We start from the raw sequence: 19533 nt of genomic DNA, 5'->3' as shown, positions 1-19533 counted from the left end.
GCTGCTTTCATTTTTCTAGAAGCTGAGATTTTTGTGGTTTTTTTTCTTTGCATCATCTACCAGTTTGTTTGTTTTGTTTTGTTGTTTTTTTTTTTTTGCTAAGACTGTTTCTTCATTGTACTTTGTTCCCCACAGTTCTGTTGTTCCTGTTCATCTTCGCAAATGTTTTTATACAAGATTGCACTCTGACGTTTTGAACTAAAGCTGTCCTAAAGCCCTTAGCAGGCATAGAGGACGTTAATCTATCTGTATCGGTTACTGCTGCTACAATGGCAGATTATCGAGATTTAAGTGAGTTTGAACATGGTGTTATAGTCGGCGCACGAGAGATGGGACATAGCATCTCCAAGGTAGCGATGGAATTTGGATTTTCACGTACGACCATTTCACGAGTGTACCGTGAATATCGGGAATCCGGTAAAAAATTAAATCTACGACATCGCTGTGACCGGAAAAAGATCATGCAAGAACGGGACCAACGACGACTGACGAGAATCATTAAACGTGACAGACGTGCAACCCTTCAGCAAATTGCTGCAGATTTCAATGCTGGGCCATCAACAAGTGTCAGCGTGCGAACCATTCAACGAAACATCATCGATATGGGCTTTCGGAGCCGAAGGCCCACTCGTGTACCCTTGATGACTGCACGACACAAAGCTTTACGCCTCTTCTGGGCCCGACAACACCGACATTGGACTGTTGAGGACTGGAAACACGTTGCCTGGTGTGGTGAGTCTCGGTTCCAATTGTTTCGAGCTGATGGACGTGTACGGGTATGGAGACAACCTCATGAATCCATGGACCCTACATGTCAACAGGGGACTGTTCAAACTGGTGGAAGCTCTGTGATGGTATGGGGCGTGTGCAGTTGGTGTGATATGGAACCCCTGATACATCTAGATACGACTCTGACAGGTACGTAAGCATCCTGTCTGATCACCTGCACCCATTCATGTCTATTGTGCATTCCGAAGGACTTGGACAATTTCAGCAGGACAATGCGACACCCCACACGTCCAGAATTGCTACAAAGTGGCTCCAGGAACACTCTTCTGACTTTAGACACTTCCGTCTGCCCCCTAAATCCCCAGACATGAACATTATTGAACATATCTGGGATGCCTTGCAACGTGCTGTTCAGAAGAGATCTCCACCCCCCTCTTACTCCTACGGATTTATGGACAGCCCCAGTGAAGGTAGGTAAAGAACTTGCTTCTGATGTTCTATGCCCGAATTCAAACCTATGAACCTTGATGATAACCTTCACAGTGGAAGGCGAGCATCTTACCAATGCGCCATTCAGGCACCTGCTCTAGCTAGGGTTGGGCGTGCTCCTAGTGACATAATCGTTAAAAAAAAGCAGGGTAGTGTAGCGATAATGAGACATTCTTTCTCGTTAGCCCGATAGCGATAATACTGACGTCAAACTTGCACTCAAAGATGGCGAATGAGTCAGCTTAGGATATGAAGCACACGCCCTCCTCCCGACAAGGGCGAAACTGACAGGGCTTCAGCCCAGGAAGCTTGGGACCATTTTTTTCACACTATAAAGGGGTCCGTGAACATTCCAATTTGGTGCATGGCCCCCACAAGGGATGGGCTGACAAAGCTCCAGTCCTGGGACCCGGTGTGATTTTAATCACTTTTTTGTTTTTTCACGCTATAAATTCATCATAAAGGGGGCCCCCGTGAAAGTCTGGTCGGGGGGCCCGTAAAAGATCCCAACCTAGGGGACCCTGCTGCCAGAAGCGGGGCCTACCTTTAGTGGCAGACATTCGGCAAAAGGATTTTCTCGGGCTAAAATGAGCGGTCCTGATATATATATATATAGTTTCTTTTTCTATTTTTAATTTTGATTCTTCAAAGAAAGAGACTTATTTCTGGATATTGGTGTGAAGGTTAACTTCGAAAAGAAAAGTTGTGTGTTTCTACCTCCTCCTAACCAGATCATGGGTCCACCGCTTTGTCTCTGCCGGGAACCGAAACTGGGTGTTGGTCAAGCGCGCTATCCAATTCACCAAAGTGCAGCTGGTTAAAGAGTTAGCTTTGCCGAAAACAAAATTCCTCAAACTTCATAAACACGGGCTGGAAGTTGTGTAAACCCAAGGGTTTGAACAGTGTGAACAAGCTTATGGGGCCCCAGGGAATTGTTGCTGAGACGTTTGCTAGTGCATTCCAGAAACAATTTTCCCCCAATCATATACAACATATTGACACCCAACACGAACTTAGAAGGAAAGCTGCCGAATACATCCATCATCACTTACATTCTAATCCCCAACATCTACAACTTACTGATGTCATGGAGGTGTCTGATATTATCTCCAATCTCAATACAAAAAAAGCTTGTGGAGCAGATGGCATCAGTAACCTTACTCTTAAAAATCTTCCTAGTAACATGTTATTCAACTTGACAAACATTTTTAATGCAGCCATAAAAAAACATTACTTCCCAAAGCCGTGGAAGCATGCGATGATTAAAGCTATACACAAATCGGGCTCGGACCCCATGCTGCCAGCTTCTTTCCGACCCATGAGCCTGCTTTCCAATATCAGTAAAATTTTTGAAAGGGTCATTTCGACCCGACTGGAGACCTACTTAACCACTAATAACATCATTAGACCCGAACAGCACGGCTTTCGCCATGAGCACTCTTGTGTAACGCAGCTCATGCGGGTCACTGATTTCATCACCACTGCAAAAAATAACTACGAGTTTGTCGCGGCGGCTTTCCTCGACATTAGCAAGGCTTTTGACCGATGTGATCACCCGACCCTTCTTGTTAAACTCATTGATCTTGGCTTCCCTCCTCATTATATACTTTTCTTTTATTATTACTTGACCGGGAGAACATTTAAAGTCAAGCATGGTGACAGGGTATCCACAGTTAAAAAAATAACAGCATCGGTCCCTCAGGGTAGTGTGCTCGGCCCTCAGCTTTTCTTGATATACATCAACTCCTTTCCGGCACCACAGGTGGGCATACTTGCCCTTTTTGCGGATGACGCTGTGGTGCTGTGTAACGCCAGGAAAGCTTCGCAAGCCGTAAACAACCTGCAGGAGACAACTGATGAAATTATGGACTGGTGTGAAGAAAACGATCTAGTACTCAACCAGGAGAAATGTCAGTTTGCATGGTTTGCTAGTAGAACTAAGATCCCACCCTACAGACGATTGTTTATTGGTGAGCACCCCTTGAGACCTGCACGAAAGGTTAAATATCTGGGGTGTATTTTGAACAAGACTATGACATTTACTCCTCATATTAAGTATGCCTGTAACAAGACCAATAGCATTTTGGGGGCTCTCAACAGGATTATTTTCCCTCAGGCGAAGCTCTCGATTAAGAATAAAATTTTACTCTTTAAGTCAATTCTTCGACCCACCCTCCTGTATGCCTCCCCTGTTTGGGCGCATGCCTCGATGACTAACATTCGAATTCTTCAACGATCTCAAAACAAAATCCTAAGACGCTTTACCGGTGCCCCTTGGTACGTCAGGAATGAAAACATCCGCAGAGACCTTCGATTAGACAAAATCTTTACCTACATTAAGCAGCTTAATAAAAAACAGTATGAGGCCATGGAAAACTCAAATTTTGAACACATCAAAGAGTTGGTCAATTATAATGTGGCCCCTACCCCTAGAACGTCGGCTAGAAGAATATCCTTTCGTAGGCCGAAACAGATTTTCCATCTCAGATGGGAAAATCTTAGACAAACACAGCTGAGTTGGCTATTTTGTATATAGTTTTCGTTTTGCATTATTGTAACTTATCCATATATCTGCATTTGCACTGTTTATTTTACTCGCATATACTCGCATTACTCACATATTTACCCGCATTTACTCACATTACTCGCATTTATATGAAAAATTGGAAAAAAAAAAAAAAAAAAAACTTCTCCCTTAATGAAGGGGACATGCTTTGAACTGGTGTAATTATCTTTTTTGATGTGGTGGACTTTTGTTTTTTGGAACTCGCAAATTTCTATTTTTCACATGTACATGCTCACTGCCTCTTTCAGCTAACCTCCTTTGCTGGTGTGGGGTGCTTGTGACTGTTGGTTGTGGTGGCATATTTTTGACTTCCTTACCTGGCAGAGAGATCTGATGGCCATGACCATGACGCACGGATTTGTCCTCTTTATTCTACACATTCACACACTCTCACTACTAACAGACAAACTCTTTCTCTCTTCATAGGCCTATCTTGGCCCGTTTGGATGTCCCACTATCAGCCCTTTGGAGCTGGGGATAGGGGTAAGCATCTGATGCTGGTCTGGTCTGGTAAACACGGAACAATTGCACTTTTTGCGGACGACTATCCTGTATTATGTACAACGCAGGCCTACAACGTTACAAATATTCAATCATTACACTTCACTTACAATTTGAAGTATAGATGGCAGCGCTGAAATATTAGACACAAACTAGCTACATACTCAGACTGTTAGGTGCACTCACTTTGTTCCAGACTCTGCCACGAAGCTGGACTAGAACAGATCTCGGCAACGGGATAAGTCCGGTGGCAGAGACCCTGGCGTTCATTCATTCATTGCTGTATTATGTAGCAGCAGAAATGCAACACAAGCTTTGGAAAATTTACAAGACACAATTGATACTATTGAATATTGGTGTGATAAATCAGCGGTCAAATTAAGTTCTGGAAAATGTAAATTTGCTTGGTTTAATCGTCGCCATAAACTCCCTACACAACCTTCTTTTCGGTGACCAAATGTTAAGACCCGTGGGCCAAGTTAAATAACTAGGCTGCATACTTAACAAAAATCGCTCCTTTTCATCACATATCAACTTCGTCAAAAACAAAACAAATGGTGCAATGGGAATGTTAAACAAGATTACTTTCCCACAAGCCAAAAAAAAAAATTATCACTTCAAAACAAAATTATTCTGTATAAAACAATTCTCAGACCCACCCTACTATATGCATCTCCTGCATGGGCACACTCCTGTAAAATGAACATTAAGAACTTGCAAACTGTGCAAAACAAGATTCTCAAAACGTTTACAAAAGCGCCCTGGTTTATTAGAGGAGCTAATATTAGAAGAGATTTGGGGGTATTCCCGTAACCCTCGAAAACTGAGATGGCCTGCGCACCTCTTTCGCTATCGTTCGTGACGTCAGCAACAGAAGATCCACTATTGTCCAGTGTACAGAACCAGTTGTACACTTGACATCGGCATGTGATGGTGATGCTCGTGGCCACGTGTCTCGATTTAATTTCATTATAAAAGATCATTCAAATCATTTTTATAGTTTAATGATAATTTTAAATTAAGGATGCCGACCCCATGCTGCGTTCCACGATGTAATGGAAATTATAAAAATGGGCCCTCAGTTAAAGTTTATAGTTTCCCCTAAAACGATGATGTGAGAGCAAAATGGACGAAAGCTATCAACAGAAAAGATTTTACGCCAACAAAATATAGCAAGGTAAGATTCTCCAATTCATTATTTTGTGTGTGCTTGAACTATTATTTCCTAAATATAATACCAAATATTTATAATATCGCACCAAATAATTATATACACAGTATAGTTATTCTAATTCTGAAATTTTCACGTTTTCCTGCTAAGAAATGAGTTGCTATTCAATGGTTAATAATTTTTTCACACATGATATTACAGTAATTAGACAGTTTTGTGTGTTGGCTGAGTCATGAGCCACTAATTGTGATTTATTAATCAAGCATGTTACGCTTTTAAGGCGACACAGGACATGCGAAAGGCAATAAATGCAGCATGTAATTAAAAATTCCTGGTTAGGAAATAGGAAACATAGTTCATGAGATATCGTGCTCACAGCGACAAAAATTGATTTGAGAAAAATGCGTTTAAAGATTGAAGTATGAATTTTGATTAAATTATTTTTTCTCGAGCCCAATACCATACGGATTCATGGGAACAGCCTCAATGTTCAATAATATAATCAGTTTTTAACATTGCCATCATGTTTCCATACTTTAATTTAGCATTTTAATGTTTTGAGATGCCTGCCACTTCAAACGCTCAAACACACAGCAAGTTGAGAAAAGCCACAGATTAAAGAACTAATGAGGCAAAAATTCACTTGAATTTATTTTACAGTCCGTATTATTTTACCATTTAATGTGTTCTGTAAGTAATATTTGAAATTTATTATCAACTAACCCAAGAAAACTGACAAGAAATTAGTTGGCATAGTCAAGGACTCGTTGATTTGTGAATTTGTGGTAAAAAAAAATATCAGTGTGTGTGTGAGGTTTTTCTTCATATAAGTAGTGGCGGCATTAGCATGAATAGATTTTGAGATTTTGTGGTAACTTTTTGATAGAAGAAACATGATTACAGTTTATTTTGGAAGACAAAGTGTGCAAAAGTTTGTAGACGAGAAAGTTTTCGAAAACTATCAACAACAAATCTCATTGCATTGACATGCAAGTGCATGACATTTCAATTTACCTAATATTATTTACGAGAGATTGCTTCTATAGTTTTTCTAATTTATCTTGTATTGTAGGTTTGTGAAAGGCATTTTCTTGAGCAAGACTTCCAGTGCTATGCCGAGGCTTTTGATGAGAAAAAAAATGTCTCCATAAGAGTCAAGCTGGAAAGACCACATTTGAGGGCCAGAGTTATATCATCACAGTTTCCAAATCAGCCATCCTATTTATCAAAGCCTTCGTCATCAAGAAGGGTGAGATGAGACAGAGGCAAAGAGACAGAAGCGAGAGAAAGCACACTTCTTTGCTGCCCTTGAAGAAAGCCTCCGACAGAAGGATGAACTGGAAAAACTCAAGCAATTTACATCACTCTCAGAATTTGCAAGCAAAATTGAATTTCTGGACACTGTATACCGGACAGTCATCAACAGAGGTAATGAAATTCTATTGTGCCACATTGTCGATGCACCTGCTCCAACAATTCAGAGTTCTATAGTAATTTCTAATGATCTCAACATCACTCTGTACTGTAATAACATCAAACTGGAAAAACTTGGCAACTGAGAACTATGAGACCACTGCAACCATGAGAATAACAAATGCCAGTTTATCAGAGTTATTGAGTTATGCAGGTTCTACTGTGTATATATAAATAAAACTTGTAAAATTCTATTGAATTATGTAATGCGCAAATGTCCTATTTTTTCTAGTACAATGATATTGCAATATTAATGTTGCTCATTATGGTCCAGCAAATATGTTGTAGATAGTGAAACCTCACAACAACGATACTTGGATATAATGATAAATCCCTCTACAACAATATTTTCACAAGTCTCGTTTGGAAATGTTTATACTGTTATTGTTAAACTGCTGCCTCTCTTTATAACAATCTCTCTGCAACGACATTTTTATTTTGATCCGAAGAGTATTGTTTCACATCGAGGTTTCTCTGTAATTTGATGTAGCCTACATAGTTGAAATTAGAGCATGATATAAATGTGATTCAATGAAAGCAAGCTATTTTCCAAGCGTGGAAATCCAACTTATTTTTCTGAAATGTGTTATGTCTTTTGATATGTTGAAATAAAATTTATTTCCCAACAAATAGTTTTTTAATGAATTTTTTCATTCCTTGGGATGAGAGCAACAAATTTATAGATGTGTCATAATAGTCTAAGTTATGATAAAAAGAAGTAATTTTTTTTCATTGAATGTAGCGAAATCTCGGATGAAATAAAGGCATTAACAAATAAATAAACCTTTCACTAGCCGAATCCACATTTGGATTGATTTTCATTTTTCTCCCATCTGATCTTAGTTAACTATCAAATTATTAGATCAAATGAGAAATTTTCAGACTTTTTTTTCTCATGCCAATATAAATATAAAAGAAACTCGAAAATGGAGGATTTTAAGAAAATCGTAGCACAAGAGCTGCCCCATGAACAAGGTTTTTTGCTTTTAAAAATGATGATCGTAATTTGGTCTTCAGGGAATTTTTTAATTTTTAAGCTTTACTCTTTAATCAGAATACATTTTGAATTGAGCTAAAAATTTTTGCAATAAAAGTTTATAAACAAAGAACTCGTCTATATAGTTCCACTCTTTCAACTGAGCACTTCTCAATCACAGTGCGAAAAGCTCTTGAATACATCGAAATTCACGGAAGAAGTGGATCCACTAATGGTGACGTCACAAACGAGTATGCAGGCCATCTCAGTTTTCGAGGGTTACGGTATTCCCCACGTATTTGACTATATTAAGAACATAAATAAAGATCAATTTGACAGAATGAAAGAATCCACACACCAACATCTTGCAGATATTGTGGATTATGATACACAAGAACTGAGGAAATACAGAAGGCCACACCAAATTTTTCATTTAGATTGGAATACATTATAGCTGCCTTCTCGCTAGTAAAAAGTTGTATATATTGGTTTAGAATTGAATCCTACATGTAGCTTGTTTTTCTGTTGGGATTTCACCTCTCACATTTTAAATGGAACCCATGTATATATACAAATACAAATACAACGCCACAACAGGCAAATTGCCCAACGAGGTGGCTGACTTAAGAACATCATGGATCCCCGAGCCCCTACCTACTACTGCTACACCACATATGCACCCCCCAGCGGAACCCCTCAACGAATCGGTACATGCGGGAATGTGCGTGTACGTGTAGTGCAACCTGACGTAAAGTTTGTTTCTGTGTAATGCTTGTTATGTGTAGTGCTGTCATCTGCCCCCAGTTTTACTAACTATGAGTGAAGTGTTATGGTTGAATGATTTACCGTTGTAGGACTGTTGCTCTCTGTGGCGAGACTTTTTAACGGGGAGATCGGCTCGCATTTGCGCCTTGAAGTTGGGAACCACAGAAAACCAACTTCAGCCGACCACCAATGTGGGGTTCGAACCCGGATCCTCGCATCACGAGTCCGGCACTATACATATAAATAATTGTCTTTTCATATTGTAAATAATATTGGTTAATGAGCACTTACTGAATGGAACTCATTCTATTTTGGTCTCATTACTTTAAAAAAAAAAAAAAAATTTCTTACTTGGAACAATTGGACTGAATTATCATTATTGAATTTTGTGTACTGTGACAAGAGAAAAATGTCTTATTACATAGTGATAGCTCTATATTTTGAGCAATTCTAATCTGAACTCTTACATAAATGGCAGAAAATTTCTGCTAAGTACTTGGATAAATTTCATTTTCGTATGTGAGGTTTTTGCGCTGTGACACGCATTCATAGGGTGACCATACGTCCCGTATTTCCCCGGCAGTCCCGGTTTTTTCGGTCGTCCCGACTTTTTAGCGAAAGTGTTCCGGTTTTTCCATCTCTTTATTTCTTCTCTAAGGGGTTTTCCCGTTTTTTACACGAAGCATACTCGAAGTTTTATTCTTTATTGAAGTCAAAAAATCAAATTATTTTCCCACTCATAAATAACATTATGATAATTACAATTATAAATAAGAATATAAATCTCTCACATTTGTCTTGGTGAACGTTTATTTCGTGGAATTCATTTAAATTTACTGCAATTTGAAGTAATGCTTTATTTCCCGCCATCTTGATTTTTAACTAATTTCGCCGATATTTGGCAACTTTGTTTACTTTTAGCGTCATTTTAGCGATAATTGGCGATGTCCCGTATTTTGAATTCCGATTTCCTGTATTTCTTACGAAGAAATATGGTCTGCCTACCCATGCAGTATTTTCTCCCCTTTTTTCCACCCGTGAACTGAACTGACTTTATGGTGTCGAATGGTGTTTGTGGCGGTGTGCTTTTGAAATCCCAAATTAGGGACCTGGTACGAATGTATAGGTTGTGGTGGCAATAACTCCCTGGCATAATTTTGTTTAGCCTGTCTTGTTCACTTTGACCATATTTCCTCTCTTTTTTTCCTTCATACACTCCCTTTTTCTTTTCCTCTTCATAGGCCTTCCTGTCTATTTCGTATGCCGACAGTCGTCCTAGTTGGATGGGGAATCGGCTCTACATTCTATTCTGGTCATAAACACGCGTAGTGTGGCGTCATGTGCTAAGTGGAGACCGGTAATTCAGAAGGTAAATTATTCTTCGAGCGCTTTTGGTTCGTTGTAGATAGTCAGGGTGTCTACCCAGCACCTCTCTGCTTATGACATCAGTAAGTGGTCCATTTTCCCTCAGAATATTCGGGGGGAAAAATTTCCTGCTCGTGCCAGTATCATCGTTGTGAGGAAAAGAACTGATCGGGCTGAGAATTGGAGATTTCTATGCCCCACATCCAATCACTATGCGGTATTTCCCAAGTTGTCGCCTGACGTCAATAAAGTTTTTTGGAAGTCATAAAATGCCTCAAACATCACGTGATAAAATGGTCATTATGTCCATTTTGGAAAATTGAAGCGGATCAGTGTTAGGCCGCGACTCTCATGACGCGAGACATTTTGTGAAATACTGTTCTACTTCACTATGCGTTATTACATCTACCGTTGGTTCATCTTCATCACTTTCAACTTAATCGTTGACTTTCGTAATTATTTCTCCGTCATCCAAAAAATGATATCCCGGATCGTTGCTATCAATTTTCAACCACTGCGAAGATCCTTTCACAACAGGACTGGAATACAGGGAGTTCCTGAAGCATATCTACGCTCAGTTCACGATTGTTGATTCATCGAATCGAGGGCCAATTTCGGTGGACAAGGGAATAATAATTATTTATGAAATTCATTTTTTATGAGAAATAAAATTTTTCTCAAAGATCCTTCAGTATTTTTGAAAAGTTGGAGTGGGAAGAAAGTAACATTCCCAATCAAGTACTCTTTGGTACATTTGATTACGCACCATCTGTGAATGTTCCCGGACACATAATTCCATTATGTACATAGGTTTTAAACATGGGATACGCTCATTGGCGAAGATCACAATGACGTCATTTAAGATCTAGGGAAATTCTAACTCCGAAACTTTCTCGTGACGTACTAGCCGAAGAGCCGAACATTACCGTTTCAGACTATGGCTGTTACGTTTGGCAACTTATCGCCAAACACCAGGATTCATTAAAGATCACGAAATATTACAAAGATATAAAATTTTATAGCAACATATGATTATCATAATAATGATATACAATATAATATCACAACTCAAAAAAACATGCTTCCGACTACTTTATTAATAAATGTCGTTTGCGGCCTACGGCCCGCAAACGGCTTCGTTCGGGCTCGGACGTCGCTTCGCTACTCCGGCCGTTACAGGGGACCCCTGCCCTCGGACTGGAACTCGAGTGGGTTTACATTGTAATTCGAACCCACAACCTTCGATACACCGACTGGCACACGCCTATTGCAGCTAAAATTAGGTATATGGCGCCAACCAACAGTCGCCGGAAAAACGCGCGCCAATAAATATATCGCGCATGCGCATTACATCGAGTTCCGAAGTCACGATCGGGTGTGACGATTTAGTGGTCTTAGCCAATGAGGCACATCCCATGTTAAAAATCCTATGTACGGTATGGAATTACGCTTCCCGTACCCGATCATAGGGGCCGTTCAAGTATTACGTCATCATCGATGGGGGGGAGGGTTCCGATTTGCTGACGAGGGGAGAGGGTGGGGTTTGGATAATGCTTACGTCATCAACCACCCTTTATGAAAATATGAGTTAGGATTCAGAGGGGCAGAGCTGATGACGAAATTTTGCTGACGGGGGGGGGGGGGAGATGGTCAGCGTTATGCTGACAATGGGGGGGGGAGGGGGTCAAAAATGACTAAAAATTTGCTTACGTTAAGCCGCGTATACACTAGCGCGCGGATCGTGCAATGCAACCATTCGCAAGCGCTCGCAATGCGTTCAGTGGGTACGATTTCCGAAACGAATCATCATCATCAACGATGGCTCCATCCGAGAGCTGTTTTAACGCCATCTGTAGGTTGTGAGCGGCGGTAACAACTATTGAGGAACGTAGATAGGCCAGTGAGTAGTTTTTGTCATAAAAAAAAATGTCTCGTGAGGTAAACTTGGCTTTAGTTGTAATGAGTAGTGCGGTCATATTAATGGCTGGGCTAAATAAAAAAGAGAGAAAACCTCGACGTTGGTGGAGGACGGAGCTGTATAAAAAACGGTCTGGCGCGGAATTAATGTTGGACTTAAAGGCTCAGAGTATGAGTGGGCAATACAAAAATTTCTCAAGGATGTCTCCCGATTTCGAGGATCTTCTCAAGAGAATAGGACCTTTAATTTCGAAGACGGAAACTCGTATGCGTTCTCCTATCTCCGCTCAAGACAGGTAAGCTCATATTGTTCATACGTTTTGCTTGTATTCCCCCCCTTCCCTTCTTTTTCAATTTTAAAAAGAAAATCAAATCATTGCAGACACAAATTCCTTTTGGAGTTTTATAATTGTCATGTTTAATTCTTTTGTTACATTTATTAGTCAAATTAGTTCCTTATAATTGTGCATATCTTATCAGCTATAAGCAGCACATTTTAAAAAATGTGCTGCGATAAATGTGTAGTTCTTATAGAGCGATTTAGACAAGTTTTGGCGTGAATTTGATAGTAATTGTAGTTGCTTAATAGAAAATAAGCAATACGAAGTCAGCCAATGCATAATGCGAGTATAAATTTATACAGGTTGGCTGTAACGCTGCGATACCTCGCAACTGGAGATTCGTATACCAGTCTGCAGCAATCAATTGGACGAATAATTCCAGAGGTTTGTGCAGCACTTATCCAAGAATTGAAAGGATACGTTAAGGTAATTTTAAAAAATTTAGCTTGTTCGATATTTTTTATTGGTTTCTTGTGGCTCCCGACTTCCCATTTGAAAAACAGTAAGCATCAGACCCACAACATATATATAACTTCATTACACGTTAATACGGATAATCTCACCACTGGATTTATCACATTGCGGAGATATCTTTCAGCCCAGCTTCGTGGCAAAGTTGAACACATTATGATGTGGTTGACTGCACTACACACATAACTCGCCTCTTCCATAGGAAATGGTAGTAAATTGCAGTATGGACAGTTTGAAAAAATTACTCAAAAATGTTTTCTCAAAAATTTCAGTTTAAATATATTTATTGACAAAAGAAAAAAAAAATTACACATAATCATCGAAATCATCATGTGACTGTTGGCTATGACTATTAAAATGACGATAAATGACAAATTTATTAGGACTATAAATGGCTTTCGCGAAATAAGACGAGGAAAAAAAAATTTAGGCTCTAGATAGGCTCAGAAGCACGTACAAACACGCACACCGATAATGACGCCGTCCAAACTAGAAGGAAGAATCCCTTTGTGTTCGTCGAAAAAACCGACTCCCAGTGGACCGGTTCAAACAGATCAAGAATGATTCGTTAATCGTTCGCAACACCGTACAAATTACTGAACAACCGATTGCGAACGCTTGCATTACACGATCCGCGCGCTAGTGTATACGCGCCTTAATATTTGAACGGCCGCATAGAAAAAAAGTATACTTATATTTTTCTCAATGAGGCCCGATACTCCTTTACGGAAATTTTTTTTTTGTCCCATTGGTGCCTGTGAAAGAGAAGTTTTACTGTATACTTGTTGGCCTTACCCATCGGTAAAACATCGAGGACACACTTTGAAGCGCCGTTCGACGGTACGGCATTGATGCACATTTTACAACGCACTCCTCCCCCCCCCCCCCCCACACAAAATACAGTAAAAACTCTCGGATGCGGTCACCCCTCTTTCACGGTCAAATAATTTCCCATTGTATGATTGAAGTATGAATTTCTATCCGCCGATTAATGGTCATCCATCTTTTAGGTCAAATTTTTTTTTGCCTGCAAAAAAGTTCTACTGTAACTATAAAAAAAAAAACTGTTTTCTGTTATTTTTGTTGCGCTCATAATCTTATATTACATGGAAGGAAAAAGAAAAAAATCCCTTTTCTCCCTTTCTGTTATCAGCACTTGAACAAAAGTTAATCTCTCCCACTAGCAGTTGATTGACGCGGAGGGAAGGATAACATGTTATCAGGCAAAGCTCCCTGTACAGAGCTAGCTGGGTTCGAGATGAGAGGCTTTTAAGACATGATAAGGGGTCACTAAAGCATTACGCCAGCATTGGGGGGGGGGGGAAGAGGAGGGGGCTTCGGATTTGATGACAACGGGAAAAGGAGTTTGAAGGTTGCTTATGTCATAAACCACCCCTTTTTTGAAGATATGAAATATTCTAAGCTGCTGACGAAATTTTGCTGACAAGGGGGGAAAGGGGGGGGGTGCTGCTGACGTAATACTTGAATAGCCCCTAACTCGGGATTGCTGCTGCTGTAAGGGTTAATTGTTAGAACCTTATTTGATTGACATTGATTCCTTACATGCTTTTTTTTTATTGCAATAACTCTTAAATGAGAATAAGAAAGAAAAAAAAAAAGAATTTCAAAATGAAAATGTAAGGTCTTCATACAGTATATTGGAGTCAAATAATGGCCCAAAACAAGATGGTTCTGGACAGTTTCCTCTCAATAAAATGAGAGTAACAAAACAAAATTGCAATAAAATTTATTTTTAATTTGATTAATAAACTGGAGTGTATAACACATGAATAACACATTCTGATTTCATGGCATCGTGTCTTTCAGTCTCAGAAAAGTAAAAAAAAAAAATTATTGAGGGCTATTTTTCATGAAATTAAAATTATTTTTGGCTTTTAAGAAATTTGGCTGGTGAATAAAGAATTTTTTCGATTTGTCTTTACATGGAGAAAAAATCTAGGCGCCAACCAAATATTTTTTGTGCGAAGTTTCTCCTTTTGGCCAATAATCACAGATAAAAATTTTAGGTGACAATACCAGTTTTTTAGTCACTATGGCAACTAGGATTTGTCAAGCCTTGTCTGACAGTGCAAGTTAAATATCAAAACACATATCTAACATATATGAACATATAGCTAACACATTACAAGCAATAAAATGCTTTAAAAAATATTTTCCAAAAACGTCAACATCTTCATACAAAATACAAATATCAACAGAGAAAAAAGTTAATATGAATTTAACTTCATCAACAACATTATAGCAAATTTATTGATAGCAATACCCGACAACATTCACTTGCAAAGGGATTATGAACTTCACTTGAGTGTGAATGAAATAGATCTAATACTGTAGAACAAAGAATATTTTTTTAAATTGAGATGAGGCTTAATCACAGAACAGATGTGCTATGACTATTGTGTGTGATGTGAATAGACCTTATCTTCTTTTCCAACTTGATTCCCAAACAGCATCACATGAAATTGGCCAGGCATTTAACCATTGTTTTGGGTATAAAACTATATGGTGATTCCCATCCAATGTGTTATGATACTGTAAGATGTTTGATAGTCATTAGTCCAGGATTACACTATAAAATTTTAATAAAAGTTCTTTTATCAAACTCAAAAAATGCAACCAATAAGTGCATCAGTTATGTACGAACATATGCAACCGGTGATCTTATTGGTGGAATTTTTCAAATTTTATAAAAGATATTTTATCAAACTTTTATAGTGTAATCCTGGCCTTAGTGAAACAAGTATGAAAACTTTAGGAATTCCTTCATCAGACTGGTGAAACACAACCTTTTTCAATCTTTAGAACAGATTTGTACAGCAGGGTGCGGCTGACAAGGCTCCAGCCCAGCACAATTACCATAATTTTTTTTTGCCTTTTCATGCTATAAATTCACTGTGAAAGGGCCTGTGAACAGTCTGGCTAAAGGGCCGCCCAAAAATTTCAGCCTGGGGACCCTGCTACAGAATATGGGGGAATCAATTATAAAACACACTGTGTTTTATAATTGAAATACCATTCAATTTATTTGAAGTTCCATTTATTTAAACATCTAAACTTTCTGAAGAAATTGTTAACTTCATAATGAATATTTTTATTATTAGCAATAACTCATTATAGATTCAATAATTTCAAGTGCAATTAAATTGACTTAACGTTTTTCATAACCATTGCTGGATGAAAAAATATCAGAATTTTATCTTCATATATTATAAAGTTGGATACATGAAGGATATCGTTGAGACATTTGGGAAAGCAAGTTCACTCCACAGACCAGTATTTACCAAATTAAGTAATATAGTGTACCTGGGGTGGTAGATTGCTGGGATAGACCAGAGCAGCAGCACAGGGTATATATTGAATACTATGGATAATCACTAATTTAGTTATTTAAAATTCATCTAATTCTAAATAACTTTTTAAGGTTTTAATCTAAAGGTTTCTAAAATCTTCGTATAATCAAACTTTTAAAACCTCTCACCATGACCAGCAGAATATTCTCAAACTAAAAGTTGTCATTGGGGGGTGATTATGGATTGGTTTCTTTTTGAAACACCCTGTATTATAAATTACTACAGAATATTCTTATTGAAAATAATAAAAATTATTCTCAAATTATTTATTAAGAATATCTTCATTGAGGAGAATATTCTCTGGAAGGACTATTATAAATAACTTGAGAATAATTCTTATTTTCGATAAAAATATTCCGCAGTAATTCCTCAAAAGTTGTTTTCTGTCTTCAACAGATGATTTCACTGCCACAACTAAACGCTTATTTACACATGTTAAGTGATTTAGTAGTTTAAAAAAATTTTAAATTGTCCAGTTTTCAAAAAAGTGTTTACATGTTAAGTGATTTAGTAAATGTCCATGGAATAATTTTCATAGGAGGCCATGCCCAACTAGCACATGTGCATAAAGTCTACTCAAAGGGAAGGAGAGCGTTTTTTTTAGGCTTGTAGCTCCCACAACCAGTAATGTGAAATAGAATTGGCCCAAATTGTGTCTCCAACTGTTTACATGTAATATATTTGGCACAGAATTTTTTTCTATCGTTTTATATTTTAAAACTTATTTGATATTATATCACAACCAATGAAATGAAATAATAAATATCAATTATGTATACTTAATATGTCTATATTATATATATATATAATTATTGCACATTCTTTTTTCTTTGTTTTTTTCCATTTCTTCCGTCAGAAACCAACCTGGATTACAACTAATATTTTATAAATATAAGGCAAAAATCTCAGGTTGGGACCGTTGTCCCCCCACCACTCTGAATGAACCCACAATTTACTAAGCAATTTTTCCAGTGGATTCAGAATAAAAATTTATAAAAATATGGTCAATATCTGGGGGGTCTCCCTCTTGTGGGTTACTATATCAAAGCCTATAAAAAAACATTTCAATTCACAAAAATCCTGTATGATAACATGCTCTGTAACGATATAACAATATTACTTCATTCCCTGATTCGGCCACACTTCCCATAGTGCTGATATGTTCCATCTATAACGATACTTTTCCCATATAGTCCCTTGAGCATCATAATATAAGAGTTCCACCGTAACTTAAAATCACAATGCCCTAAAGCAAATAAATTCATATGAACATTGAACCACAGCAGGGGTGTAAACAGAACCAACTTTTAGAGCACTGGTAGATTTTGGGGTAGAGACAAAGAATAACTTTCATAGAAATTCTGAGTTACCAACCAACATTCAAAAGTATAAAAAAAAAGAACTTTCTATCAATATTTGAACTTTTCATCATCTTGGAAATAGGGGCGCTGGCCTTTTGTGCATGCATACACCTGTGCATCTTGGTCAATAATTTTCAAAAAATGTTCTCAACATATAACCACTCTGGATTGAGGAAATAAACATGTCCTTAAATTTTTGGGTTAAAGTAAAGTGTTTTGTTCCACCCATCCATGGTGACAGATGTAGCTTCCTTCTCACCATCATGAGAGACATATTTTTGAACTTTTCGATCAACTTCAGCCAGCATTTCAAGAAGCGAAGTATTCCAGGATCGCTTCATGAGCACGAGAACAAGTTCTTGACAATACCAAGCACCAAGGACTTCATTACGAATAGAAGTGTTGCCCTCAACAGTAGAATAAGAAATGAGCATGTCTGTTATTAAGGGCAATCTATCATTTTTTTTAATAATTGAAACATCATTTCTTGGTAGGGCATCAGCCTTCTCCAATCCTGTTTCTTCAGCTTTTATTTTGCACACATCTGCAAAATCTCCTCCTTTTGGCACTCCACAATCATAATTTCTCCCTCTACATGCTTGAACAAAAAACATTTTGGGCTTTTCATGGAGAGCCGGACAATTCCTGTTATTGAAAATTGCTTTTATATCTGATAATTTCACTGGATCTTTGTCTGTACCATATATAATGTTATTTTCTCCGTGAGAAAGAATTATCACAACACACGAATCATAAAGCCAATGTTCAGGTCTGTTAGCAAATTTTTGCAACTCTGAATACATGTCCAAAGCCTTCAAATCTGTCTTTAGTATCACTTTGAAGTTAAGATCTGTAAACACTGTCTCCAATAATATAGCATCTCTTTCAGACCCTTTGCGCTCATCTTTCGCAATAACAAAATTGACATTGTTTATCAAGAGACACAAACCTCTCGGTTTACTGGTCATTTTATAGATAAATTGTCCCGTCTTCAACTTGGTTGCTGGTTTTACATTCAATTCCCATACTTCACCACTAGAAGGAGCATGGCTTTTCGTTTTTCCTTTAGTCTTCTCTGATTCACCAATGGCTCTTCTGTTCAAGTCAATTTCGCCTGTTCCCAGCAACAATTCTGTCACAGTTGTCATTGGTGTTTGAACATCCAAATTGACACTTGCACCAGAACATATTTTAAAAAACTCTGCCACTTCCCTGTGTCCTGAAGAGCTTCAGTGAAGTTATGGAAATCATTTGGCCCATGCCTTTGCAGCTCCAGAAGTAGGTTGTGTTTTCTATCTGTTTCAGTCTGAGCGCTGTAGATATTTTCCAATGTCTGTCGAGAAAAAATGTTCTTTCGAATCAGAGAAACCATCAATTGATTGAGATCAATCATTTGAGCCACTTTCTTGTAATTCGCTTTTAAGAAATTCTTATACTCGCCATCCATGATGTGGATTTGGAACAATCAGTTGATGACACCACAATTCTCTTTGTGAGACGTAAACGGCGCCGTAACTGCACGCACGTCCCGATTCCGAGAAATGATCATTTTCAGTGGAAAAACAATTTTTTCTCAATTACAGCACGACTCATAATTGTCGAATAATTCTTGTCATCCATACCTGCCAAAGCTGCATTAAGAGACCTTTTTCAAGCGGCTTTGATACCTGCTGCTGCTTCTTCAATTATACACCTGACAAAGCGCTTGAAGCGCTCTGCCTGCTGACGGCTTCATGACTCATAATTCCATTCAATACGATTATACAGGGCTTTCGGCTACTATAACGATCCTCTGATCATTAGCAGAAATGAAGAATTGTATTAAAAGTAAAAAGAGATGCCAAAATCATGACAAAAACAAAAGCCAAAAACAAAATCAAGGAAATGAGAATAAGAAAGGCTTTCGATTATATTCGAAATAATATTGTTATATTATTCCATATTCCCTTTATATTATATTCACAAATACAATAACAATAATCAAAGTATGCAATTATTTTGTCAAAGTTAAATCAAAATAACAAAAACCGTGAAAAA

At 38.1% G+C, this 19533-nt stretch overlaps 1 protein-coding gene across 1 annotated transcript; it reads right to left on the bottom strand.

Moving 5' to 3' along the window:
• Window positions 1–14191: 14191 nt before the first annotated feature.
• LOC149075261 (caspase-2-like) lies at window positions 14192–19220 on the bottom strand. Its single transcript, XM_089242579.1, has one exon. It carries the CDS (start codon window positions 18642–18644, stop codon window positions 17685–17687), a length of 960 nt encoding a protein of 319 aa, XP_089098705.1. The 5' UTR covers window positions 18645–19220; the 3' UTR covers window positions 14192–17684.
• Between the last annotated feature and the right edge of the window lie 313 nt (window positions 19221–19533).

The sequence above is a fragment of the Pholcus phalangioides genome, unplaced genomic scaffold, assembly GCF_987345545.1.
Source record: "Pholcus phalangioides strain wild (caught in Gottingen) unplaced genomic scaffold, Ppha-v1.0 ptg000015l_1, whole genome shotgun sequence".
NCBI classification, from domain to species: domain Eukaryota; kingdom Metazoa; phylum Arthropoda; class Arachnida; order Araneae; family Pholcidae; genus Pholcus; species Pholcus phalangioides.
Note: the sequence above shows the minus strand (reverse complement) of the source record. Positions and strands in the feature narration are given on the sequence as shown.

Coding starts and splice junctions, on each gene's coding strand:
- LOC149075261 (XM_089242579.1), bottom strand. CDS start 18,644: ATGACAACTGTGACAGAATTGTTGCTGGGAACAGGCGAAATTGACTTG.